This window comes from Ceratotherium simum, chromosome 2, assembly GCF_057802395.1.
Source record: "Ceratotherium simum simum isolate JZ-2026a chromosome 2, ASM5780239v1, whole genome shotgun sequence".
Lineage (NCBI taxonomy): Eukaryota > Metazoa > Chordata > Mammalia > Perissodactyla > Rhinocerotidae > Ceratotherium > Ceratotherium simum.
The window spans coordinates 77,890,393-77,915,007 of NC_141901.1; the positions used below are offsets into that span (position 1 = coordinate 77,890,393).

Genomic DNA, 24,615 nt, shown 5'->3' on the forward strand with positions numbered 1-24,615 from the left:
TGCAGAATTCTTCCTGCATAACTCTCACATGACATGCCCCTGGGTTGTTGCTAGTTTCTGTTTACACACTTGAAAAGGGAAATGTGGTAATTCAGCATTCTTTCTTAGGAGAACTAGGGTGATGACAGATTGCTGAATGTCAGAATCACTTGATAGGTCTTGGCATTATATATGCTAACAAGTCCTAGTCTTCAACCCAGTAAATCTACTATCCAAACTGCTGTGAACTTAGTTGTATTAAAAATGGAGACCATAGTAATTTGAGAACAAAAGAAATTAGTTCTCAAACTATTTATTCCTGTGGTTATTTACTGTATTGGTTTCCTTAGCCGGCTGTAACAAATTACCACAAACTGGGTGGCTTAAAACAACAGAACTTTATTCTCTCATAGTTCTAGAGACCAAAAATCCGAAATCAAGTTGTTAGCAGGGCCATCTCTCTCATAGGCACTAGGGGAGCATCCTTCCTTGCCTCTTCCAGCTTCTGGTGGCTGACAACATTCCTTGTGGCTGCATCACTCCAATCTCTGCCTCTGTCTTCACGTAGCCTTCTCCTTTGTTGTTTGAGTGTGTCTCTCCCTTGGTGTCTCTTATAAGGAAACTTGTCAGTGGATTTCGGGCCCACATGGATAATCCTGGATAATATCCTTTTAAGATCTTTAACTTAATGACGTCTACAAAGATCCTTTTTCCAAATAAAATGACATTCAAGGATTCTGGGAATTAGGACATAGACATCTTTCGGTGGGCCACCATTCAACCCACTACATTAACCTACATGAGAAAAATACCACAAAACTCTACACTCTTTCTCAGTCATCATAATATCTAGTGGCTGTTATGTTCTATACTATTTCAAGGAGAGAATCATAATCCCTATGACATTTAAGTTGAATTTTGCAACATTGTGCTACCATTTTAAGTGACACTACCCTATTCTCTAAGTCACATGTCTCTATTTACTCTAATAATATAATCTTTTCTGTTCCTAGGGTCATATGGGCATACCAGGACCAAGAGGTGCCATTGGACAGCAAGGGCCCCCAGTATGTTTTGAAAGCATTCTTTGTAATTCTGGCATTTAAAAAAAATTAATGTTAATATATCTTATTTGGTCTCTGCTTCATACGTGATTTCTGTTTTGGTTCCTATTAAAGGGTGAGCCAGGTGACCAGGGTGAACAAGGAGTAAAAGGAGAGAGAGGATCTGAAGTAAGTTGAAACCTTTGAAAACAATTTGAAATTTGTCATTGACTTGAAAAAGCAGGGGCACTAGGAGTTACTAGTCATTGTAATTTAAGTGATCATTCATCCTCCTAGAGCAAGAATCACTGTAAGCCTCTAAACAGTGTTTGTCAATAATTGTGCTAAAACATGATTATTGATTAATTCGTGTGTTTTGACTGCCATCCAAATTTCCCTTCACCAGCAGCCTACTCTGGCTTTGTGAAAATTGCATAAGCTTGTCCCAAACTAATTGTTCCTCCTTGGGGTTTCAAGCAGAAATACAAACAGACCTTAAAACCAGCGTTGCAGAGTGAAGACATATCAGTCAAACCTCTTTAGTTGTTGTAGTAAGGTAGAGTTAGAAATAGCTTGACTATGTGACATAGACTCATGATTGGTTTAAAAGATGTTTTTTCATGAAATAAAGCAATCATTTGTTTTTAAGCAAACTAAAAATCGGTTGGCTTGTTAAATTTAGCCATCTCTTTCCCTGTGCACTGATAGACGCTGCCTCAACTTATGTAACAACTGGCTTTGTAATTTGTACCATCAGTTCATTGTTGCCCTGTTCACCATGGCATTCTGATTTCACATGCTATTGATTTTAAATTAAATTTTTAAGCAAATGTACTATATTTAATAATAAATTAAGTGAGAATGGATAAAAAGTAATGAATTTGAGACCATATTTCTCCTAATTTGTTAAGCAGTCTTCACTCATACTTGTGTTTCCCACTTGTGGGAGTAAGTAATAAAATTAGGTTGAATCTGATATTACATAGGTGTTCACTCACATAGAAGTCATTTTGAATAGTCTTGACAGGGGCCGGCCCCGTGGCTTAGCGGTTAAGTGCGCGTGCTCTGCTGTTGGCGGCCCAGGTTCGGATCCCAGGCGCGCACCGACGCACCGCTTCTCCGGCCATGCTGAGGCCGCGTCCCACATACAGCAACTACAAGGATGTGCAACTATGACGTACAACTATGTACCGGGGCTTTAGGGGAAAATAAATAAATAAATAAAATTAAATGAATAGTCTTGACATCTACCTAGTAACTTCCTGTCAGATTCCTTAATAAATAAGAACTAATAAATAAATAAAAATATCCCATTGAAGGCAAGCTTTAATAAGAAAAAATGCAGAGAAAGAAGACAGTTGTCTCATTCGCTTAGAATTTTTAATACTCAAATTGGAAAAAGCAGTGGAAAAGCTGTGAACCTAAAACACTGCTACTACTTTTATGTTACTTCCTTATATTTGCATTAAGTGCCCAGGGATGCAAATCCTCTGCCAAGGTTTAATCCTAAAATTTCTAATCTTTTACAATCAGTACTTTCCTATTCTCAATGTTTTCTTTTTCCTTTTTGACATATCTTGGGAAGAAGAAATTTTTTGATGTTTATTAGTATCTGTTAAAATTATGCCAATGAAAATCAAATATTCTTACTAGACAACTGCATCTCCAGCCTACATGGTCATCTCTTCCTGGGTATTGGAGCTGAAAGGTGCTGAGGAGCTATGGTTTAAATTCTGTATAATCCAGGGAAACTAGTTCTTTTCTACTTTGGGCAATGCTGGTATGCAGTCCAAGGTTACATTAAAAAGCCTCTTAGAATTTAAAATAGTAATAATTGCTACAAACATAACCATTGACTATGTATTATTCACTAGGGACACCTTCAATGGCCAGGTGGATCCTGTCCAACTACTGTCATCTTGTTTTTGCAAAGCTTTAAATTTAATGTTTTTTAATTTTATTTTTTCCCCCAAAGCCCCAGCAGACAGTTGTATGTCATAGTTGCACATCCTTCTAGTTGCTGTATGTGGGACGCGGCCTCAGCATGGCCGGAGAAGCGGTGCGTCGGTGCGCGCCCGGGATCCGAACCCGGGCTGCCAGCAGCAGAACGTGCGCACTTAACCGCAAAGCCATGGGGCTGGCCCTAAATTTAATGTTTTTTAGATTTGGAAATGGCCCTTTAAAATCATCTGGACAACCCTCTCATTTTTCAGGCAAAGAAATTTAAGTCCCAGAGAGATCAAGTTACCTAAGTTCACAGAACTAGTTAGCAACAGAACCAACACTAGAAACTATTTCCTGACTCTCATTATACAAAAGCCTTCTATTACTTTGAAGTCTTTTATAAATTAAGTAAAATATGATTAATCTTACTTACCCAACTAATTCATTCATTGGGCTCTCAGACATGAGACTGTGGGCAACTATAAAGAAAAAGAGCAAGTCAAAACCAATTGCAGAACCAAGGCATTTTTAAAAAGGCTTTTGTCATGCAAATATAGTGAGCTATCCTATAATGGCTTTCAAAGACTAAGACTCAAGCCAAAATCTTATTTTCCTCCCAAAACAAAATTCCAGCTTTTAGTGAATTGAAATTTCTTGGTTAAAAAAAAAAAAGAAAAAGAGAGTGTAATTCTTGCCCAACTCTCTAAATCTATGTTTGCATTTTAAAGCCACCCTCTCTAACAAAGTTAGAACTAGCAAAGTATTGAGATAACTGTCTTTCAGCTTCATTTAAATAAAAAACAAACAAACAAGAGTTTGGATTATAATGGCACATTTAAAAATGTCCGTTATCAAAAGAATTAGACTACCTTCTCTAGTAGTCTATGAACTGGTAAAATCCCAGTGAACAGAAAGCTATTTTAAATGGATCTGATTTCAAATGGGCCATTCTGTTTTCCAAAGCTAGCTAGACAAGAGAGAAAGCACAATTTTACATGCACTCTAAAGACTACGTATATAATTTAATTGCTATTCCTATTATAGAAAAGTCCGTTTGTTGATTTATGAGGTACTTATATTTAAATAAAATAAAAGTTAAGTTTGAAAGTAGCATAGAATACTTCTAGCTTTATTATATTTGAATTCTGAGGTTTGGTTGAAGAGTGACTTTTTTTCCTTCTTATGATGTCAACTCAATTAGTCATCTACTAACACCTTATATAATAACATATTTTCTTTGTCTTTGGCCCAATCTGTAATTTCCTATTGAACAGACCACCTCTATGTAGGATTAATGTTAAGTGGTGTTTGGCTCTTAATTTAATTATAAGACTATCAGCAATTCTGACTTTGAGATTTTTTTTTAAACGCAAAACTACAAAAAAAAATCTTTGTTAATCTTTATGTATTTAAAATCTCCATTGAAACACTGTGGTTCTTCTAGCTGGCCTACTTCCTTTTAGTTACAGTGACAACTGTAATAAGGAAATATTTCCTGAATTGAACATCTAAAAACAGCAGACTATAGTTTTGTTATTTGTCAAACACTTTTTGTGATCAATAAATAGATTTTGCCACAATTGTACTATTATAAGTAGCAAAATATACTTTAAAAATAATTTTCATAGTCATAATTTTCCTTTAGTGTTATTCTGTTGGGAGCTGCTTCCTAATGCCCATCCAGTTCTGAATAACATTCTAGTTTTCATGATGATAGACCCATATATGTAGATTTTAGTACACAATATTTAACTCTTCTGAAATAATCCCCAACATAATGGTCATCCCAAAATGTAATCAATTTGTGATGACATGTGAATCTCTTTGTTCTTATTTTGTTATTTGAATGTTTAGAATAAAAGACTCCCATAAATGTGTAGCATATCTGAACCTTAAGCCATAAACTCAGGTATACTAAAAATATAACTTTGTTTATATTCTTTGTAATGGAACTTAACATCTGTCCTGATTGCCCATCATGCCTGGTGGTAGAAAGCAAATTGGTGGAAATCTAGTCAATTGACTGCCTTTAGCCCCATCCACTCAAATATCCTATGTTTAATTTAGAGTTTTCCCCATTCACTCTCTTGTCAAGTTTGCATTACATCTTGGGTGGCAATGGTGGGGAGGGGGAATGGGATGTAAGTTAGGTCTTCAGACATCATCTGTTCACACTAGCATCCACTGAAATGCACACCATCCTGTTTGGCCCCCAGCTGCCATCATTCCACCGTGTTGGCATCTACCTTGGCCCTCCTGGCAGAAGTTCTTTGATCCATGCTTGCATGCACAGCTGTTTTCTCATCTCAGGTGCAAAGTCTCCTTAGATAGGCCTGTAAGGGCCATATGCTTCTGTTCTTGGCCACATGGAAATAACATTCTGCTGCTCCCCACACCATGATGAGTGCTTGGGGGACTCAGACTTTCTCAAGGCCACTAGCCTAGACATCTCATGCAGAAACTTCTACTCTATTGCTGACATTCGGTGCAGTTTATATGGACTTCTCAATGAGGACTTTAATCTCCCTAGCCGTCATCTCTGTGTCCAAATTCCCAAACTTAACCTGGGGATATTATTGTTTCTACTCACCCCAGGACTTAAGGGCAGAGTGGGGTAAAGGACTCTTCTCAGAGACACCTATCAGTGTCTAACAGTCTTGCTTCTCTTCTGCTTCTCTTCTTGTAGTTCTCTAACTTGAAGATCTTTATATCCCCTTAGGAAGGAAAAATTCTCTCTTACATTATTATAATTCTTCTAAATCTGTTCTTTATGGCATAAATTTTATGATGATTTCTTCATAACCTCGGTTTTTGATACTCTAAACCTTTTAATATTTAAAAGTAAAGCTTTTGTATGTAAAAAATATATTGTTCTCAGGACTGGCCTGGTGGCGTAGCGGTTAAGTTTGCATGCTCCACTTCGGTGGCCCAGGGTTTCCCGGTTCAGATCCTGGGCATGGACCTACACACCACTCATCAAGCCATGCTGAGGCAGCATCCCACGTAGAGCAACTAGAAGGATGTACAACTATGACATACAACTATCTACTGGGGCTTTGGGGATAAAAAAGGGAAAAAAAGGAAGAAGATTGGCAACAGATGTTAGCTCAGGGCCAATCTTCCTCAAAAAAAAAAAAAGTATATATATATATAGTGCTCAAACTATTATATTCTTTTCAAACTGTTACCCCAGCTGTGTTTCATTTTGCAATTCATACACTGAGGAAAAGTCTATTTTGAAAGTCAAAAATCTAGAACAGATATATCACTTTGCATAAAAAGAAGTACCGTGAAGGAAAAAACACACTGGTTAACATATTTGAATATTATCACAAATCGTATACTATTTAATTAGTGCTATTCAAGATAACTGAAATCAGAATTTCTTTCAATATTTAAAATAGTCTTTATTTGCTTATTTTACTTCTTTATTGTGTTCTAAAAGATATATATTATAATAGGCATCATATGTTCTGGAAATTGTATCTACTTCAACTAAACCCAGGTCACCAACTATCCCATTTTCTGTTTTTTTTTTTACCCTTAGAAAGACTTTACATTAGTGACTTTTTAAAGCAAGTAAAATAGTTTTCAAAGTTAGAGGTAGAACCCTTGATCCATATATTTCCCCATTATCAAATTCTGCAAAGTTGGATTTTTATGTTTTACAGAAAATGCCCTTTGTCTCTGTGACTACTATACTATTTCTTAAAATGTTTAACCTCATTTTCAGAAGATGTAATATCTTATGAAATTATTTATCTTTGTTATTGTCATCACATTTAATCTTTGGCACAATTTATATTCAGATTTGAATAACTTATCATCCATTTTGGTGGAATTATCCTATTTGTGAGAACTTTTGATGACTTCTGGGAAATGTGTCTGGTAATGACAATATGCTTCTTTTTCTTATTTGTGAACTAGGTCACTCTTTTCCACATTTTTCTTTTTAAAATAATTGTAGGATATCATCAGAATGATGGCATGATTTACAGGGGCAAAGTTCCTAACTATCGTGGCAGACCAGTTACTGCTGAATCAATCATGATTTAAAACATCTCACACATGGAAAAACAAACAGCTCCATGGGAAATAAATATCTTTCTTTGATTCATAAGTATGTTCTTCTCTCTGCTTCCAGATAAGCAAGCGCGTTTTAGGCTGTTGGTTCATGTCCCTTACTACACCATAAGTGCCTTGCGATTAGGAACTTTGACTTTGCATTTCTAGCACATAAAAGAGTGGCTGATACATAATAATACATGTTTATTGAATTAATTAGCCACTTTCAATAGGGAGACAAAGGCCTTGCCTGAAAGTGGGGACTTTTTTCAAATAATCTATTCAGTTCCCTTTTATAACTATGATTTAAATTCTTAAGTCATAGAATTTGGAGCTAGACAGAAATTCATAAGTTATCTGGTCAGAGTCTCTCATTTTCAGATGAAGATGACTCCCAGGAAAATAAATGGCAATCCCAATGATATACAACTAGTTAGTGGCAGTACTTGCCGTAGCATCCAGGTCTCAGGGTTCTTTTCTATGCCTTCAGTTTAATTAAGTTTAATACAATCAATTGACAACTGTGCTTCACATTTTTAGGGTCTTAAGGGGAAAAAGGGAGCTGCTGGTCCTTCTGGGAAACCTGGGATTCCTGTAAGTAACAGACCTTTTTCATCTTTCTTGTTTTTCTAAATAAAATTGGCAACTTTAGCAAGCAGAAGAGTTTGGGGCCAATTATGACAAGTGTTGGATAAATCAGATTGTCTTCAAAAAAATAATTTAAGCCCATGCTGGAACACAGAGGGAACAAAATATGACCATTAGCTCAAAACCAAGCTTGCTGTTTAAATGTAAGCCTCTGCAATGGAAGGATGCTGTTTTCTGATGTTATGGAGCCCTCTCTGTGGACTCATGCTACTCTCTGATGCTGAACCACTAAAACACAGGGACTTGGAATCATGACTAAATGAGTACTGACAAAGATTAGAGATCCTCAAGCACGAATGAAAGGACATGAGCTGGATTTTAATTGAAGGACTCAACCTCTCCTTTTCCTGGCAAATAGAACAGAAAGTCTTAGGAAAAAATGTTTTAAATCTTTCATCACAGAACAAAAATTAATTTTACCTTAGCCATCAGTTTCCTCCTCTGGCCAGGCGAATATGTGTTGACTGGTTTATTAGCAAAGACTTCCTGCTGGTCTCCCCTAGCCAAAGACTAGATGCCTACTTTGGGTGGCCTGTGTTGGTTCAAAAAAAGAGAAAATGAACATAAATTATAAGCACATTCAGACCAGAGATTTCCTCAAATAAAATCCAGTTACCCAAGAGTAGAAACAAAATGTTCAGACCTTTACTCAGTCATGTAATTATCTAATTCAAAATGGCAACAAAAAGAGCCATAATTTGTTTCTTGGGAAAATAATATAATACGAGATTTTGCAGAAGCTGCATGATGGCCTGTATCATAAGCTCACAGGTGCATATTGCTGATCTTTTTTCCACAGCTGGATAAAGCATGGGTTGGCACAATGAGAAATACCAGAGAATTACACTAAAGCTCAAAAGGTTACACAGTAAATTGCTGATTAGCTTGGCATTTGTGTTTAGGGAACTTTTCAAGACACTTACCTAATCTGTTGAATACAAATAGTAAACCATTAAGGAATTCAAGAAACAGAGGAAAATGTATCCTGGGACAGGGTATTAAAAATGTAAATATTCCCTCCCCCCTCCCCCATAAATACAAAGGTATTTTTCATTTAAATATCTGTACACCATCTCTCTACAATTCAAGTAATTTTTAATTACTAAGGGACTTCCAGGCCTACCTGGGCCAAAAGGCACGCAAGGATACCATGGAGCAGATGGCATTTCAGGAAACCCCGGAAGAGCTGGGCTACCAGGAAAACAGGGACTTCCTGTAAGTAGACTGAATATCTCTTTGCTCTTTATTTCTTATGCATAAGTGTCTCCTGTCTAGACCATAGATATTTTGGCTATCTTTCTTAACTTTGGCATTGGCTCAGATTAAACCATTTCTTTAATAGTTATTTTGGAATTGTGTTCATGATTTCCAGGGAATGTCAATGAGTACATTCTCTTGAATATTTTATGTCTAATAACCCATATTATTAATAATTTATGCTATTTTTACAAATATAAAAGTTTGTAAATAAAAACATAAAGAAGCAAAATTTTAGGGGCTACACAACTTGGCTGTGTTTTGAGTTCATCAAATGTCTTAAGCCACCTTTGGAACATTTAGGGCTTGACAGTAACCCATGGTGGGTTCTGCCAAAAATCATTTTCCCCTTACTTTCACAGCCTCAGTATTTTACACAAATTGTGTGCATATTTTCTCTGTGTTCATCTAGCAGTGATGCAATGATGTAGATTTTTATTTTTATGCAAATTTCTCTTATTTATTTGATCAGAAATTTAAAAATCATATTTTTGTCTTCATGTAGCCATTTCCTCTCTTTCCTCCCTAATATCATCATAATCCAGATGACTTTTGTTATCCCAATGTTGTATTTTCACTCAAAATATTGGAATAATTAACCACATACTTTCAAGAACCCAGTAAAATTTACATTGCTGCTATTTGGATATGTCTAGCTATTGGCTTGTTTTTCTTTTCTTAAATAATAAATCAGCCTAGTTGTTTATTCAAACGTAGCATGGTACTGTACTTGAACCCAAAACCAAATTAATATTCTTCTTTCATATGATGTGTTATATCATTTGTTAAAAAAAAAAATCCGTGAAACTGACCCAGCCAATTTAGTTATTTCAGAAATAAATATCTAGCCAGGTTCTATCTGGAAAGATGAATATTTTTAAAGAGTCTTAACACGGTTTCTATTTGTTTTGGAGGCAATATGTCAGAACATCAGAGCATCAGGTTAAGGCCTAGGAAACTTTGACCGCCAGGCTAATGTATTTAATTAAAATAGATATTTTATAGACTTCGGCCGTTAACATCAGTCTGGTTGAAAGAGGACTTTCATTTGAGATCTCAGTCTTAAAGGGAGCTCGCACACTGAACCTTCATCTTCACGCTGTTCTCTAGGCTCACCATATAATAGCCTTAAAATGAGGTCATGGATTAAAAATCCAACAATAAAACACTTTGAATTGTTCGAGAATCTATATTTTCATGGATTAAGTTTTACTAGGAAATTTTATAGTGAATCTTACCCTATTGCTTTGAATAAGATATTGAGAGTTGAAGCAAGGAAAACCACATTTCAAAAATATATAATATTTCTTGCTGCTGAACACAAGTTTAATCATGATGGTGTGTATATGGGTATACTCAGTAGTTTATAAGGCTAAAAAGTGAATCGTAAATACTAATAATAGCAAATAGTTTTATTTAACTACTAGGAAGAGGAAATAATTTGTTCTCTGGCTAAAATACTACTAATCCAGATACTCATTCCAGATATGGATAATAGAAACCAGAATCCTACATATATATGTTTAATAAGAATTTCAGATATTCAGTGTATAAGATATTCATCAGACATTAGTGACATGTCAAAGTCATCAATTACTTTTTACATCAGGTCACTTAATGGTTCATTGTGACAAACAACTTCTTTCTGGCAATGTGACACTTGAAGGTCCCCCTAGAAAGGACTGAAAATTCCATGGAATGAAAACATTGATTTGGATAACAAAAATATGAACCGTTTTCTCTTGCATAAAAACAGCAATGTGACAAGTGATTGTTATCTGCTGTTAGTTTCTAGCAAGAAAATAGAGATTTTCTAACAACTCTATATGCCTCTTCAATAGTGAGGTAATACTTAAAGGACAGCAATTTAATGGCTAAGAGAAAGCCAGTACAGAAAATTATCAATGCAAATAAGAGACTGATTTCATTTGATGCCACTCCAAGACTTATTCCTAGCCTTATCTGCCACACTGTTTTTATTGGCTGTGTGACTGAAGGCTCATTCATGAAATCAAATCACTGGTTCTATATAGAATAGACAAGAACGCAGGGGACTTAAGGCCAGATGCTGAGGCCATGTGCACATTCAAGGCTATTCCAAAACTCAGTTAGGACTCTAGAGTATCAACGTGCCTGTTTGGTTACAAACAACCAAATAGGTATATGGATTGCCCATGTATATGGATTGCCCCAAGTTCTGCCCACTGGGAAGAGTTCTCTTTACTGATATCGTTCAGGCTTTAATACAGTAGCCATCCACTTGTAGCTGATGTTGACATTCAATGCAGACCTATCTATAAATCAGACCTGAGCTTTGTCCTCCTCCATTAACTGGTAAAAAGAATTCTCTAAGAAGGCTGATGGAGCAGTGGTAAAGTAATAGAACAAGTGTCGTGGAAATCTCCATTGCCTGCTTCCATATTTTGTTTGTGCTTTCTGGACCTGCTAGGGCCCAGTCCCGATATATACCATTTCCATTTAGGAGTAGAATGCTGCTGTGCACATCCAATTTTATGATTCAGTGGCTCGGATATCACCCAGATCATAATGGGCAGTTCAGGGCACATAGTCATTTGATGTCTCAGGGTCAATTATTCAGTTTAACCAGAGCAAGCCCAGAACTGCTTTCCAAATGGGAAATTACATTTGACAGAAGAGAGCATGGCTTATCTCCAAAATCTTGTGGATATAAGCATGATTTTTTATGGGGGGTTATCAAAGGGTCCATGCAGCATCTGTACCAGCCGCAGACCCTTCTAATATTATTGGATCTGCTCAGTCATAGATCCAAATAGCAAGGTAGCTTACATAGCCTCCTGACTCTGCTGCAGAGCCTTTTCTTCACTCAAAACTAACAAGCTGGCAAAGGACTTGAATAGATATTTCTCCAAAGAAGATATTCAAATGACAATAATCACATGGAAAGCTGCTCAACATCACTAATCATTAGGGAAATGCAAGTCAAAACCACAATGAGATACCACTTCGCAATCATTAGGATGGCTGTTAAAAAAAAAAAAACCAAAAGCCAAAAACCCAGAAAATAGCAAGTGTTGGTAAGGATGTAAAGAAACTGGAACACTTGTGCATTGCTAATGGGAATCTAAAATGGTGCATCCCCTGTGGAAAACAATATGGTGGTTCCTGAAAAATTAAACACAGAATTACCATATGATCCAGCAATTCCACTTCTGAGTACATACCCAAAAGAATTGAAAGCAGAGACCTGAACAGATATTCGTACACCAATTTTTATAACGTTATTCACAGTAATCAATAGGTGGAAACAACTCAAATGGCCGTCAGCAGTTCGATAGATAAACCAAATGTGGTATATAAATGCAATGAAATATTATTCAATCTTTAAAAAGGAAGGAAATTCTGACACATGCTACAACATGGATAAACCTTGAAGACATTATGTTAAGTGAAATAATCCAGACACAAAAGTACAAATATTTATATAATTCCACTTATATGAGGTAAACAGAGTGGTCAAGTTCATAAAGATAAAAAGTAGAATGGTGGTTGCCAGGGACTGGGAGGAGGAGGAAATGGAGAAGTTATTGTTTAATGGGTACAGAGTTTCACTTTGGGAAGATAAAAAGTTCTAGAGATGGATGGTGGTGATGGTTGCACAACAGTGTGAATGTACTTAGTGCCGCTGAACTATACATCTAAAAATGGTTAAAATGGTAAATTTCATATTATATATATATTTTGTTGTTGTTAGTGCTGTCGAGTCAATTCTGACTCCTAGCAACCCTGTGTACAGCAGAGCAGAACCCTGCCCAGTATTTTTGCACCAGCCTCTCACTTTCTGGCGCTGTATCAGACAATGCTCTGCTGCTGTTCATAGGATTTTCATGGCCAGTTTTTTCAAAAATGGGTGGCCAAGTCCTTCTTCCTAGTCTGTCTTAGTCTGGAAGCTCCGCTGAAACCTGTCCACCATGGATGACCCTGCTGGTATTTGAAATACTGGTGGCATAGCTTTTAGCATCACAGCAACACACAGCCACCACAGTATGATAACTGACAAATGGATGGTGTGGTTCCCTGACCAGTAAATAAACCCAGGCTGTGGCAGTGAGAGTGCTGAATCTTAACCACTAGACCATCAGGGCTGGCCATATGTATTTTGCCACAATCAAAAAAAAAACTAGTGACTTTACAGTCTACCCAGTAAATGGGTTGTAGCGGCACACCCAAATGTGGTATAAACTGACTCCAAAGTCCGGAGAGATTCACCAAGTTGTGCTCCTTTTATTGTGATGAGCAGTGCAAAGTACAACAATTTGTCTCCACTTTAGAGGAGATATCCTGATACATCCCCAATCTACTACTCCTAGGAACTTCTCCCATTTAGCAATTTCTTGAACTTTTTTTTTTTTTTTTACTTGAGAAAGATTAGCCTTGAGCTAACATCTGTGCCAGTCTTCCTCTACTTTATATGTGGGTCACTGCCACAGCATGGCTGACGAGTAGTGCAGGTCTGTGCCTAGGCTCCAAACCCGCAAACCCAGGCCGCCAAAGCAGAACACACGAACTTATCCACTACACCACGGGGCCAGCCCCTTCTTGAACTTTTTAATCCTATCCTTTGGCATATCTTTAGAGTGCTTGTTCATTTCTACTGTCCAGGTCCAGTTAGCATAATGTCCTCAGTTTAATGGACCTGCATGTTATTTGGTGAGATATCGAGAGTATAAAGGTATCCCTCTGGTCTGTTTTATGACAGAGAGGAAAACTGAGTCGACATAGCAGTGAGGTAAGGCATTGAGGGGATACAGCTGTCCCTGCCCTGCGAAGGCAAGCAGACTGGCTCTGATTATCTTTACTAATATGAATGTTGGTAGGAAGTATTATTGCCAGGTCAGTAGCTGCTGTTGCTAATGGCTATGCTGTTTAGTAAAGACATGATATCAGAAACTGCAGCTGTGATTTGCATCAACACGCAATTAAGTTTGTAAGTTTAATCTTAGAGTTATCGTCAAGACTTATCTGGTGTTTACCCAGCCAAACAGGTGAGTAAAATGGATATGGGATATGGTAGGATCACTACCCCTGCATCTTTCAGGTCTTTGTGGCAGTAGTATGTACGGTTTTCCACAGGGATGTGGTTAATATGCACAGTTTTCTGCAGGGATGTGGTATTACCTTAGGTTTACCGTTGGTGAGGGAGCTCAGGAAGAGATAGTTGCAGGGGCTTCCACTTGTCTGCTCCCTTCCTGCCGTTAATAGCCTTTACTTTATGAGTTAGGAATTTTCACTGTGCTCTGAGATTGAAGAAAAAAAAAGAGCAAAAAAAAACTGGGCTCATAGTCCCACTGGACCTGCTTGGAAAAGAAATTGGGCCAAAACTCCATTTATCACCTGACCTTCATAAGCTTCCACTCTATCCAGAGTGCCATGATAATATTTTGGATTTCCAGGGATCATCATCAGTTCAAATCCAGTCACTAACAGCCCCCAAAAAGGCTGAGAGTTTCTCTTTCCCCAGTGTTCAAGTCCCTTTGAAGAAGGCTTGGGGCAGAAGTTGCTGCGTACATCTATGACCACCATTGCAGGGTTCTTCCTCGAAGAGAACCTGCCTCCCCTTAATCAAGGGGTTCTGCTCTAGGAACTGGCTTGCATCTGGAAACTGAGTGAGAGGCCATGAATCTGAAGTATAGTGATTTGAATTAAGTTTATGCTCATCAGACCTAGAATTTTTCCACCTATATATCAATATATTGATAGTAGGCTATGGTATATTTAATTTCCATGGATCTTTGATCAACTCTCCATCACCACAGATCCCTACAGGTCAAAACATTCTGATTACACTCCATCCTGTGGCTTCTTGGAATAATAAATTCTACCTTTTCTGTGATAATAAAGCACTATCACCTAGACTCTACCACTCAGAGAGTCCAATATTACCATTTAAATCAAGGGGTCTTATTCTGATGACATTTCTTAACACTTTGATCCCTTTCAGGGGCTGTGGTTAGAGGTGGTTGATCAGATTGCTCATGATAAATCTGTCTCCAGGGCCGGCCCCGTGGCTTAGCGATTAAGTGCACACGCTCCACTACTGGCGGCCCGGGTTCGGATCCCGGGCGCGCACCGACGCACCGCTTCTCCGGCCATGCTGAGGCCGCGTCCCACATAGAGCAACTAGAAGGATGTGCAACTATGACGTACGACTATCTACTGGGGCTTTGGGGAAAAAATGGAGGAGGATTGGCAATAGATGTTAGCTCTGAGCCAGTCTTCCTCAGCAAAAAGAGGAGGATTGGCATGGATGTTAGCTCAGGGCTGATCTTCCTCACAAAAAAAAAAAAAAATCTATCTCCACATTTCTATCTTCCTGAGGCTTTGGACCCCTTCTCATACAGTATACTAGGGAAGTTACAGCATTTCAATCTCACTGACTGTAGGCCACAGTTGAGTCTAGGCTTCAAATTGCCAATCTACCAGACTATTAATAGTGCTCCCAGGTGCTTGAGCAAGGGCTACCTTCCACAAGCAAGGAAGATTAAGAAGAATGGGGGTTCAAAGTTCTTAGTCCTGCCCATGTCTGCTCAAATAATCCCCATCCCTTGTCTTGGAGTTCTACTTTCTTCACCCAGTGCCCTTATCTTAGCACAAGAGATCTGGTTAGTCAAAAATGTATTAGTATGCAAATTCTACACACTTTACAGTGGATTGTGTCCTCAGCCACATCTTCCTTGTGACTGCAGGCGATAAATGACTCCTTCAAGATGTCATAGAGATTTTCTGATTTTCCGTTGTGTTCTGAGTTGAGCGTGAAAGACCTTTAATTTGTCCCTTTCTCTGTGTGTTCCCACTAGATCATTTAGAGGCAGCCCTCTGGTCACACAGTCTTTATAGTCACTATGTTCACCACGGTGAATACATGCCAAGGCCACTTGATCTTCTAAACTTTGCCCTCCAACTGTGCTTAATCTAATGCCATGACCAGTGCTAATTTGAATAATCATGATGCCACTACATACCACAGATTACTAGTGTCCATTTACCATCAACAAGGAAGTTATCTGAGCATTCCTTGATTATGAGCAAACCAATCTCAGAATCCCATTTTGGGGGTTAGTTTCCTGGCGCCACTCTTATTACCAATTACTATATCAGAGTCTCGCTAAAACAAATGGCACACTCAAAGGGAGCAATTAAGGAGGGTTTAATAAAGGAACTGCTTACAAATATGTGAGCAAGGCTAAGGGAAACCAAGAAGAGGTGCTGAAGCACCCAAAGGATAGCAACAATGGGGAGCCATTGCATCCCCTAGACCTGAAGAGGTGAGGGGGAGGAAACAATTATCAAATTATAGAGAAAGTAGTTATTGCTGTCTGAGGGAGCCATTTAGCAGGAGGTCTTCAATAGAAGGATTCAGCCATTCCACTGCAACCCAGCAAAGAGAGAGCCAGAGGAAAAAATATTTCAGTCTCCTTTCCTTGTCCTCCAATCCCTTGCCAGTATGTCCCATTAGCGAAATTCAACCAACTAAGAGTGATAATAGGAGTGGTCTGCCCTGATGGGGAGGACTATTTTATTACTGACAATGTTTACAATTGTCAGTGTATGATGATGGGGAAAAAAAGCAGTTTTATTATTACTTTAAAAATTCACTGCCAACAATGCACAGTCCCTTACTGCCTGCACCAAGGGTGGGCTCCCTCCCATCCAGCTCCCCTTGGTCTATCCCTGACCAGCAGCTGGAGGATAAGGGAGCCTACTGGGTCATAGAGCAGGGTGGAGAAGGGCAGAGATTGGATCTCAAAAGGCAAACAGAAAACATCTAGCCAACTCTATTTAGTTCTCATTTATACGTGGTCTGTATTGGCAGTCTATTCTGGGTGTCAGCAAACACCTGGTGAACCAAATTGGCCTATTTTTGTATGGCCCATGAGCTGAGTGGTTTTTACATTTTTAATGATAGAAAAAAATAAAAAGAAGAAGAATACTTTGTGACACGTGAAAATTACATGAAATTTAAATTTCAGTATCCATAAATTAATTTTATTGCAACACAGCTATAGTCACTTGTTTACATATGGCTGCTTTTGCACTACAATGGCAGAGTTGAGTAGTTGCAATAGAGACCAGTGGCCCTCAAAGTCTAAAATATTTACTGTCTGGCCTTTTTACAGAAAAAACTGGCTGACCTCTGGTTTATTTGCATTGTCACACTGTTCTTATTTCTATGGCTTTGTAGTATGTCCCCGTATTTAGTAGGGCAAATTCCCCTTCTTTAGACTTCTACCACATATATTTGAGATTAGATTTATTGAGTTTCTCTAAAAACAAAACAAAAACTTGAATTGTCATTGGGTTTGCCTTGAATTTGTAGATTTATTTGGGGAAAATTCATATCTTATCATTTTAGTTATCTAATATAAGAGATGAAATATTTATTCTTGTCATCTTATATTGTCTTATGATAGATTTTTTTCCATAATAGTAATGGTAAAAACTCATATAATGCTTAATATGTGCCACGTACCATAAGTGTTTGGCTGTATTAACTCATTTAACCTTTAGAATCTTATAAGATAGATACAGTTAGCATCCTTATTGTATACATGAAGAAACTGAGACACTGAGAGATTGTCACTTTCATAGTCACATGGCTACAAAGGCAGTCAAACTCCATATTCTCTGTTCTTATCAATATGCAATACTGCCCCTCAATAAAGGCCTTGTATAGTTTTATTTTTTATTTTATTTTCTAATTAGTTATTACTGGTTTAAATAAATATTACTGATTTAGGTTATATTCTATACAACTGGATGTTTTTATTTCTAACAATTTGCTGTTGTGATTCTATTGGATTTTTAGGTAAATAGTATCATCTTCAAATAGTGGCAGATTTATCTCTTTCCTTACATTCATTTTTTTTCTTTCCACATAAGTTGGCAGGGACCTTCAATACTATATTAAACAGTAGCAGCAATCCCCTCTCACAATCCTTCTACTGCTCCAGATCTTAGAGAGAATGCATCTAAAATTTCTCCGTTAAGAATATTTGCCATCTTAATTCTGCATTTTCCTTGATCTGTGCTATCTTTTGGTTTTTTGTTTCTTTTTTCTTCTTTCTGACTTCCATTGGATAGTTTAATATGTCACTATCTGTATCTTCCCTCTAATGAAGCAAGGACTTGTGCATGCTCTCATGTCCTTTCCTTTCTATATACCACTCTTCGCCTCCATCATTTTTTTATATTACCTTGAATTTTGATTTGTAGTTTTTATGCATTTATTTTCTCTTTTCATTTTCTTTGTTTCTTTTTTAAGAGAGTAGTAAACTCAATTAAGATATTTGATCACTATTAGTTCTAGTATCCATTGTAGAATCTCCTGCATTTGTTTCTATTATTTGAGTACTTCCTCCAAAAAGTGTTATCAGTGTAGCTATTTGTGAGGCAAACCTTCTGAGGCCTCGTATGCCTAGAGATGTCTTAATTACCCTCTCACGTCTGTATGACACATTCAACACTGTACTGGAGGTTCTAGTCAAGAGTTCTAGACATTGTAATAAAAAGATATAAAAGCCACCTAGATTGGAGTAGAAGAAATAAAACTTTTTTCACAGACAACATGATCATCCATGTAGAAAATCCTTCAGAATCTACAAAAAAACTAATAAGCAAATTTAGCAAGGTTGCAGGATGCAAGATCAATATACAAAAATGAATTGTATTTCTGTATATTAAAAATGAACAATTAGAAATTGACATTTAAAAGTCAGTACTTGAATACTACTCAGCCATAAGAAACGACGAAATCCAGCCATTTGTGACAACATGGATGGACATTGAGGGTATAATGCAAAGTGAAATAAGTCAGAGGGAGAAGGCCAAATACCGTATGATTTCCTTCATTAAGTAGTAGATAATAACAACAATAAACAAACACATAGGGACAGAGATTGGATTGGTGGTTACCAGAGGGGAAGGGGGGAGGGAGGAGGGTGAAAGGGATAATTCGGTACATGTGTGTGGTGATGGGTTGTAATTAGTATTTGGGTGGTGAACATGATGTAGTCCATGCAGAAATAGAAGTACAATGATGTACACCTGAAATTTTTGCAATGTTATAAACCAATGTTACTGCAATAAACAAAAAATTAAAAAAAAAAAAAAAAAGTAATTATTTAAAAGTCAGTACTTAAAATAGTATCAAAATGGGATAATCTGACCCCAAAAAAGTGCAAATCTATATACTGAAAACTATTAAACATTACTGATGCAAATTAAAGACCTAAATAAATGGCCTATATACTATGTTCATTGATCAGAAGACTCAATACCATTAAGATGTCAATTATCCTGTACATTGGCAGCATATTAAAACATTAAACATATACCTGTCATATGACCCAGCCATTCCACTTCTAGCCAAGAGAAATGAAAGCATGTGTCCACACAAAAACCTGCACATGAGTATTCATGGCAGCTTTCTTTCTAATAGCCACAAATTGGAAACAACCCAAATATCCATCAAAAGGTGGATGGCTAAACAAATTGTGGTACATATGTATAATGACATATTAGTCTGCAATAAAAAGAATGAGCTGTTGGTACATGCCACAAAATAAATTAATTTCAAAATAATTATGCTGAGTGAAAAAAAAGCAGACAAAAAGGGGACACACTATGTGATTCTACTTATATGAACTTCTAGGAATTGTAAACTAATCTATAGTGACAGAAAGCAAATCAGTGTTTTTGTGGAGATGGGAGTGCATGTGGGGAGGCATGGGAAGGAGGACTTACAAAGAGACAGGGGAACACATTGAGGTGGGAGATATGTTATCTTGATTGTGATGATGCACAGGTGTATCCTTTATGCCAATTTATCAAGTTATATACTTTGCACTTTACTTTATGTCAATTATACCTCAGTAAAGTGGTTTTATACAAGAGGGGTAGGGAAAGAGAGAGATGACACTGAATGATAAGTAGGAGTTAGTAAATTAGGAATGATAATTGTGGATGGGGAAAGCAGGAAAGATTCTATGCAGAGACAACAGCGTATACGAAGCTAGGAAAAACACAGTGTGTATGAAGAACCAGAACAAGACCAATTGTGGCTAAAGTTTAGTGAGTAAGGTGTAAAGTGATACAGTTCAATGCTGTTGATGTATACAAGAGCCACGTCATGGTGGAGATTGAAGGACATGTTAAGGATATTAAGCATTATCTAAAAACAGTTGGACCCCATTGAGGTTTATGCTTAGGAGGAACGTTATGCATTTTTACATTTTTAAAGGATTCCTTCTGGCTCCAGTATGGGAAATGGATTGGAAGGGGCAAGAGTAGGTGCAGGGGACTAATAAGAAGACTATTTATTGCAGTGTTCCTGGCTGCGTATCTTCATGATCTGGACTAGACTGGTGAAGTGGAAATGGAAAGAAGTGTATGGATTTAGGTAGTATTTAGTAGGTAGCTTCAACAGGACTTGATATTTGATTATGGGAGGTGAGAGAGGGAGAGATGTCAAGGATAACTTCCAAATTTCTAACTTGTGCAAGTTTCTAACTCAATGCATTGTAGTGCCCATCACTAAAAAAGCAAATGCTGAAGGAGGCCCAAATTTTATGGGCAAAGTTATGACGTTCAAGTGGAGATGTTAAGTGGGCACTTAGATATTCTGGGCTAGAGCACAGAGAGGAGGTCCAATATAAATTTGAGAGTCACCAGCATATAAAAATGTACTAATCAGAGTCCTGTTAGGAAGTAGATGGAATACTCAACTGGAATTCTGAAGAGACTAATTAGAGAAATGTAGACAGGGTTAAGACAGCCAATAACGGATGTTGGGGGAACCCAGAGACTATCAACAGTAGGAAACAGTTACTGCCCTTATACCTGAAAGGTTAAAGAAAAGAAATAATGTCAAGTTGAGAGCTGGAACTGTTGGAAAAGGGGCACCTCACAGGTGCTGTAGTTGAAAGTAACCCAGCCACTGACAGAATGCCAAAGCTGAGAGGAAATGGGAGGAGTAAATATATTACCTCTCTCTCCTCCTACCGTTCAGTATCCTAGTTGTGCATCCCATTGGCCAACCTCAACTGAAAGTCAGAGAACCCAGGTGATGCAGTCTATGAAGAGCAGATTCCCAACACAAAGAGCAAGATAGAGAGGGGACAGTGAATGGATTTGGGGAGCAAATGAAGAAAAACAAACACAAATATTAAGTAAACAATAGAAAGAAGGTCCAGAACCAAGCTGTGAGGAATTCTATCATTTAGAAGTCAGGTAAAGGAGGAAGAAGAGACTACAAAGAAGACTGAGATAGAATGATCATAATAAATAGGAGAAAAAGAATGTAATGTCATGGAAATTTAAGAAAGAATGTTTCAAGAAGGAGAAAGTCATCAACTGTATCTAATAATCCTGAGAGAGTGTGTTGGACGTGTTTTATTAATTTTGGTTTTGATTTTGATTTTTTGGCTACTCAGCATCTTGACCCTATTTTTACGTTTACTCTCTTTTTGAATCTTGGTGGGAGGCCACCTTCTACTACAGAAGTCAAAAACTCCAGGCTCTCACCTTCCAGTCCCTCCTTGAAACAAGGATGCAGGCCCATGACCTGGGCCAGCCAATCAGTTATATTCACCTAGGCCTTCGATTGAGGAGTTAGTGATACATAGAAGCGGGGATAATGGAGATTCTTTTCTAGTAGCAGTGGCAGTAACATCAACAGCACTCAGTTTCCTGGTGTGACTGGTGTCAATGTCCAGCAGCTGGGGTGGTGCACACTGCAGTGTCCAAATTCTGGCTGCCTGACTTTCCTTTAATCCTACTCATTTTTCAAATCTGGTTTTCAAGGTTTATCTGTGATTATACGAGCTACTCAATGTCTTTTCAGTAAATTTTCTGCTTAAACTATCCAGGATTGGTTTCTGGTATTTGCAAGTAAGGACCCTGACTAATACAGAGTACTCTAATCAGATAAAATTATAACATTACATTTTAGTATATAGAGGTCATTGGTAACTTGAGCAAATAACCATTTGATTTGATTAATAAGGACAGAAGCAGGATTGGAGTGCTTGAGGAGAGGGTAGACTGTGAGGAAATCAAGATATTCAAGCAATTCAGTGGAGAAATTTGGCTCTGAAGGAGAAAGCATGGGAACAACTAGAGAAGAAACTATAAGGTATAAAAATATTTTTAAATGAGAGAAACTTGACCTCATTTAAGTGCTCGAAGGACCTGGTAGAGAGAGAGAGGCTGAAGACGTAATCAAGAGAAAGGAGAATCTGAGTTTGAATTGGTCAGACAAGAAAACATGCATATTCTACCTCCACTTGCCTTTAAGTTCTTCTACTTCTAATGAGGGACAGGGGTGGGGGTCATTTTAAAAAAACAAGTTCTGAGCCACATGTCCCTTTATATATGACTACTATAAAGAGCTCATTGAATTTTGTGATGAAAGAAATTGAAATGTATTACAATAATGTTGAATATTGCTGCAGTATACCTTTTAGGGCCATGAAGTTGAATGGTATCTGGTATTGCCATTAGTAAGCAATTAGGTATCAGATCATAATTCATCTCCCACTTTTTAGCATTTTCAAAGGATAATTATAAAAATTTTACATACATACTTAGGATATCAGGATGTCATAAATATTGAGTGTTTTGCATCACCAAAATAAAAGCAAAATAACTTTTCCTTGAGGAATCCCCTTTTTAACCCCAAGATTTGCATATGCTATTGGTATTTATGAATATGGAAATATTTTCTGCAAATGTCTCTGCTCCCTAGAATATTTGAATATATACTAGAATATTTGATATAAGTATATAAATATATTTGAATATATATAGTAGAATATTTGATATAAAATTAGAATGATAGCGGCCAGCCCCATGGTGTAGTGGTTAAGTTTGCACTCTCTGCCACTGGCGGCCTGGGGTTCTCAGATTCGGATCCCCGGCACGGAGCTACGCACCGCTCATCAAGCCACACTGTGACAGGCATCTCACATAAAGTAGAGGACGATGAGCACGGAAGTAAGCCCAGGGCCAGTCTTCCTCAGCAAAAAAGAGGAGGATTGGCAACAGGTGTTAGCTCAGGGCTAATCTTCCTCACACACACACACAAAAAATAGAATGATACTGCTTTATAAGGAACTAGTCTGTTTAATGAAATTAGGTAGCAGTGACTAAACTGGTCATTAGGGAAAGTGATTTCTAAGATAATTATTTCTGAACCCCTTACTATGGTAATAGAAAAACTACTTAAGAGAAAGTAATACAGTCTCTAAATACTAGAAAATTCCCTGGAATATTTTCAACAAAGGATAAGAACATCTTTCCATTAGTCTTTTTTGTAAAAAAATCATGGCACCATGGTGTTTCTTGGCTTACTTTTAAAGATTGCTGGATTTTTCCACTGAGAAAAATATTTATTCTGGGATTTCTAGCATTATGCAACTGCCTGATTTTCCTAAACAATGTTCTTTCTTTTTTTGATGTGGCCAAGGAGTTAAAGAATTCCTGGCATATTCACTCTGCAGTTTCAATGTTTTTTCAAGGTCATGTGACTATAACTGAAGGCTAGGATTGGGGAGGCTCACAGTTGCCTGTGTGAATTTCCTTCTGTACAAATGAGTGTTTTGAGACTAGTCAACTTAGCACATCTGTAGTAAATGAGTCTACCATGCTGTTTTCATTGAGTTGGACTTCTGTATAAGTATAGTGCCTCAATCATTTATGAAAAAGGAAAACAACTTTTCCCTGCAAAGATCATAAATCCATTTGTCATCAAAACGAAGGCTTACCAGTCTTTTTATTTTTTATTGCTGCAACTAATAAAGTGGGTTATTGGAAAAGAGGGAAAGAAACAAAACTAACAACTTGACTTAGGACAAATCAAAGCCTTTCAATCTTGACTTTGCACTTTGTCAGGTGAACACAGGCTTAAGTGTTGTCTAAAATGAGATGCTTGTCCTAAAAGAACATTGAAAGTCTTGAGTTTTCCACTTGTGGGTTTTGTCCAGTATAAGAAGGAAAAACACACTTCATCAGCCCATTCATAATCCAAGCATAGAGTAGCAAGACCACCATGGAAGCCTCTGTTAGGAACACCAGCAGCCTTGCCACGGTCAGGGGTGTGTGTTCTCTAGTCTATGAGCTTGTCACACTAAAGAAACTTCTGTTTCTAAGATACTTATTTTTCCTTATAGTATTTTGGAGAAAGAAACGTACCTACATTGGCCAGATCTACATTCAATAAATCTTGTCAACTCTTGATTATTAAGAGATTGATTATCCACTTATGGCTTATCCTGATTGTTGCTTTCTCCCTCTTCTCCACCCTGCTGCTTGTTTTCTTTAGCCCATTTACTGCTTGTTAGGAACTCTGCCAGAGCAGACAAAACTCAGTATATTTGGCTGCTTATTAGCAACAAAATGAAAGATTTGCCTAAAGATGTAACTTTTTTGTGTGTGTGTGAGGAAGATTAGCCCTGAGCTAACATCCATTGCCAATCCTCCTCCTTTTTTTCCCCAAAGCCCCAGTAGATAGTTGTATGTCATAGTTGCACATCCTTCTAGTTGCTGTTTGTGGGACGCGGCCTCAGCGTGGCGGGAGAAGCAATGCGTTGGTGCACGCCCGGGATCCGAACCCGGGCCGCCAGTAGGCAAGCGCGCGCACTTA

General features: G+C 37.6%; 1 protein-coding gene across 1 annotated transcript in view; it reads left to right on the forward strand.

Annotated features, from left to right (window-relative positions):
- The window catches only part of COL24A1 (collagen type XXIV alpha 1 chain), a 346,899-nt gene that overhangs the window by 268,399 nt on the left and 53,885 nt on the right, over positions 1-24,615 (forward strand). Inside the window, exons 45-48 of the mRNA XM_087448191.1 lie at positions 993-1,046; positions 1,158-1,211; positions 7,572-7,625; positions 8,787-8,894. Of these exons, the coding sequence (XP_087304317.1) occupies positions 993-1,046; positions 1,158-1,211; positions 7,572-7,625; positions 8,787-8,894 (270 nt within the window). The remainder of the gene's footprint in view (positions 1-992; positions 1,047-1,157; positions 1,212-7,571; positions 7,626-8,786; positions 8,895-24,615) is intronic.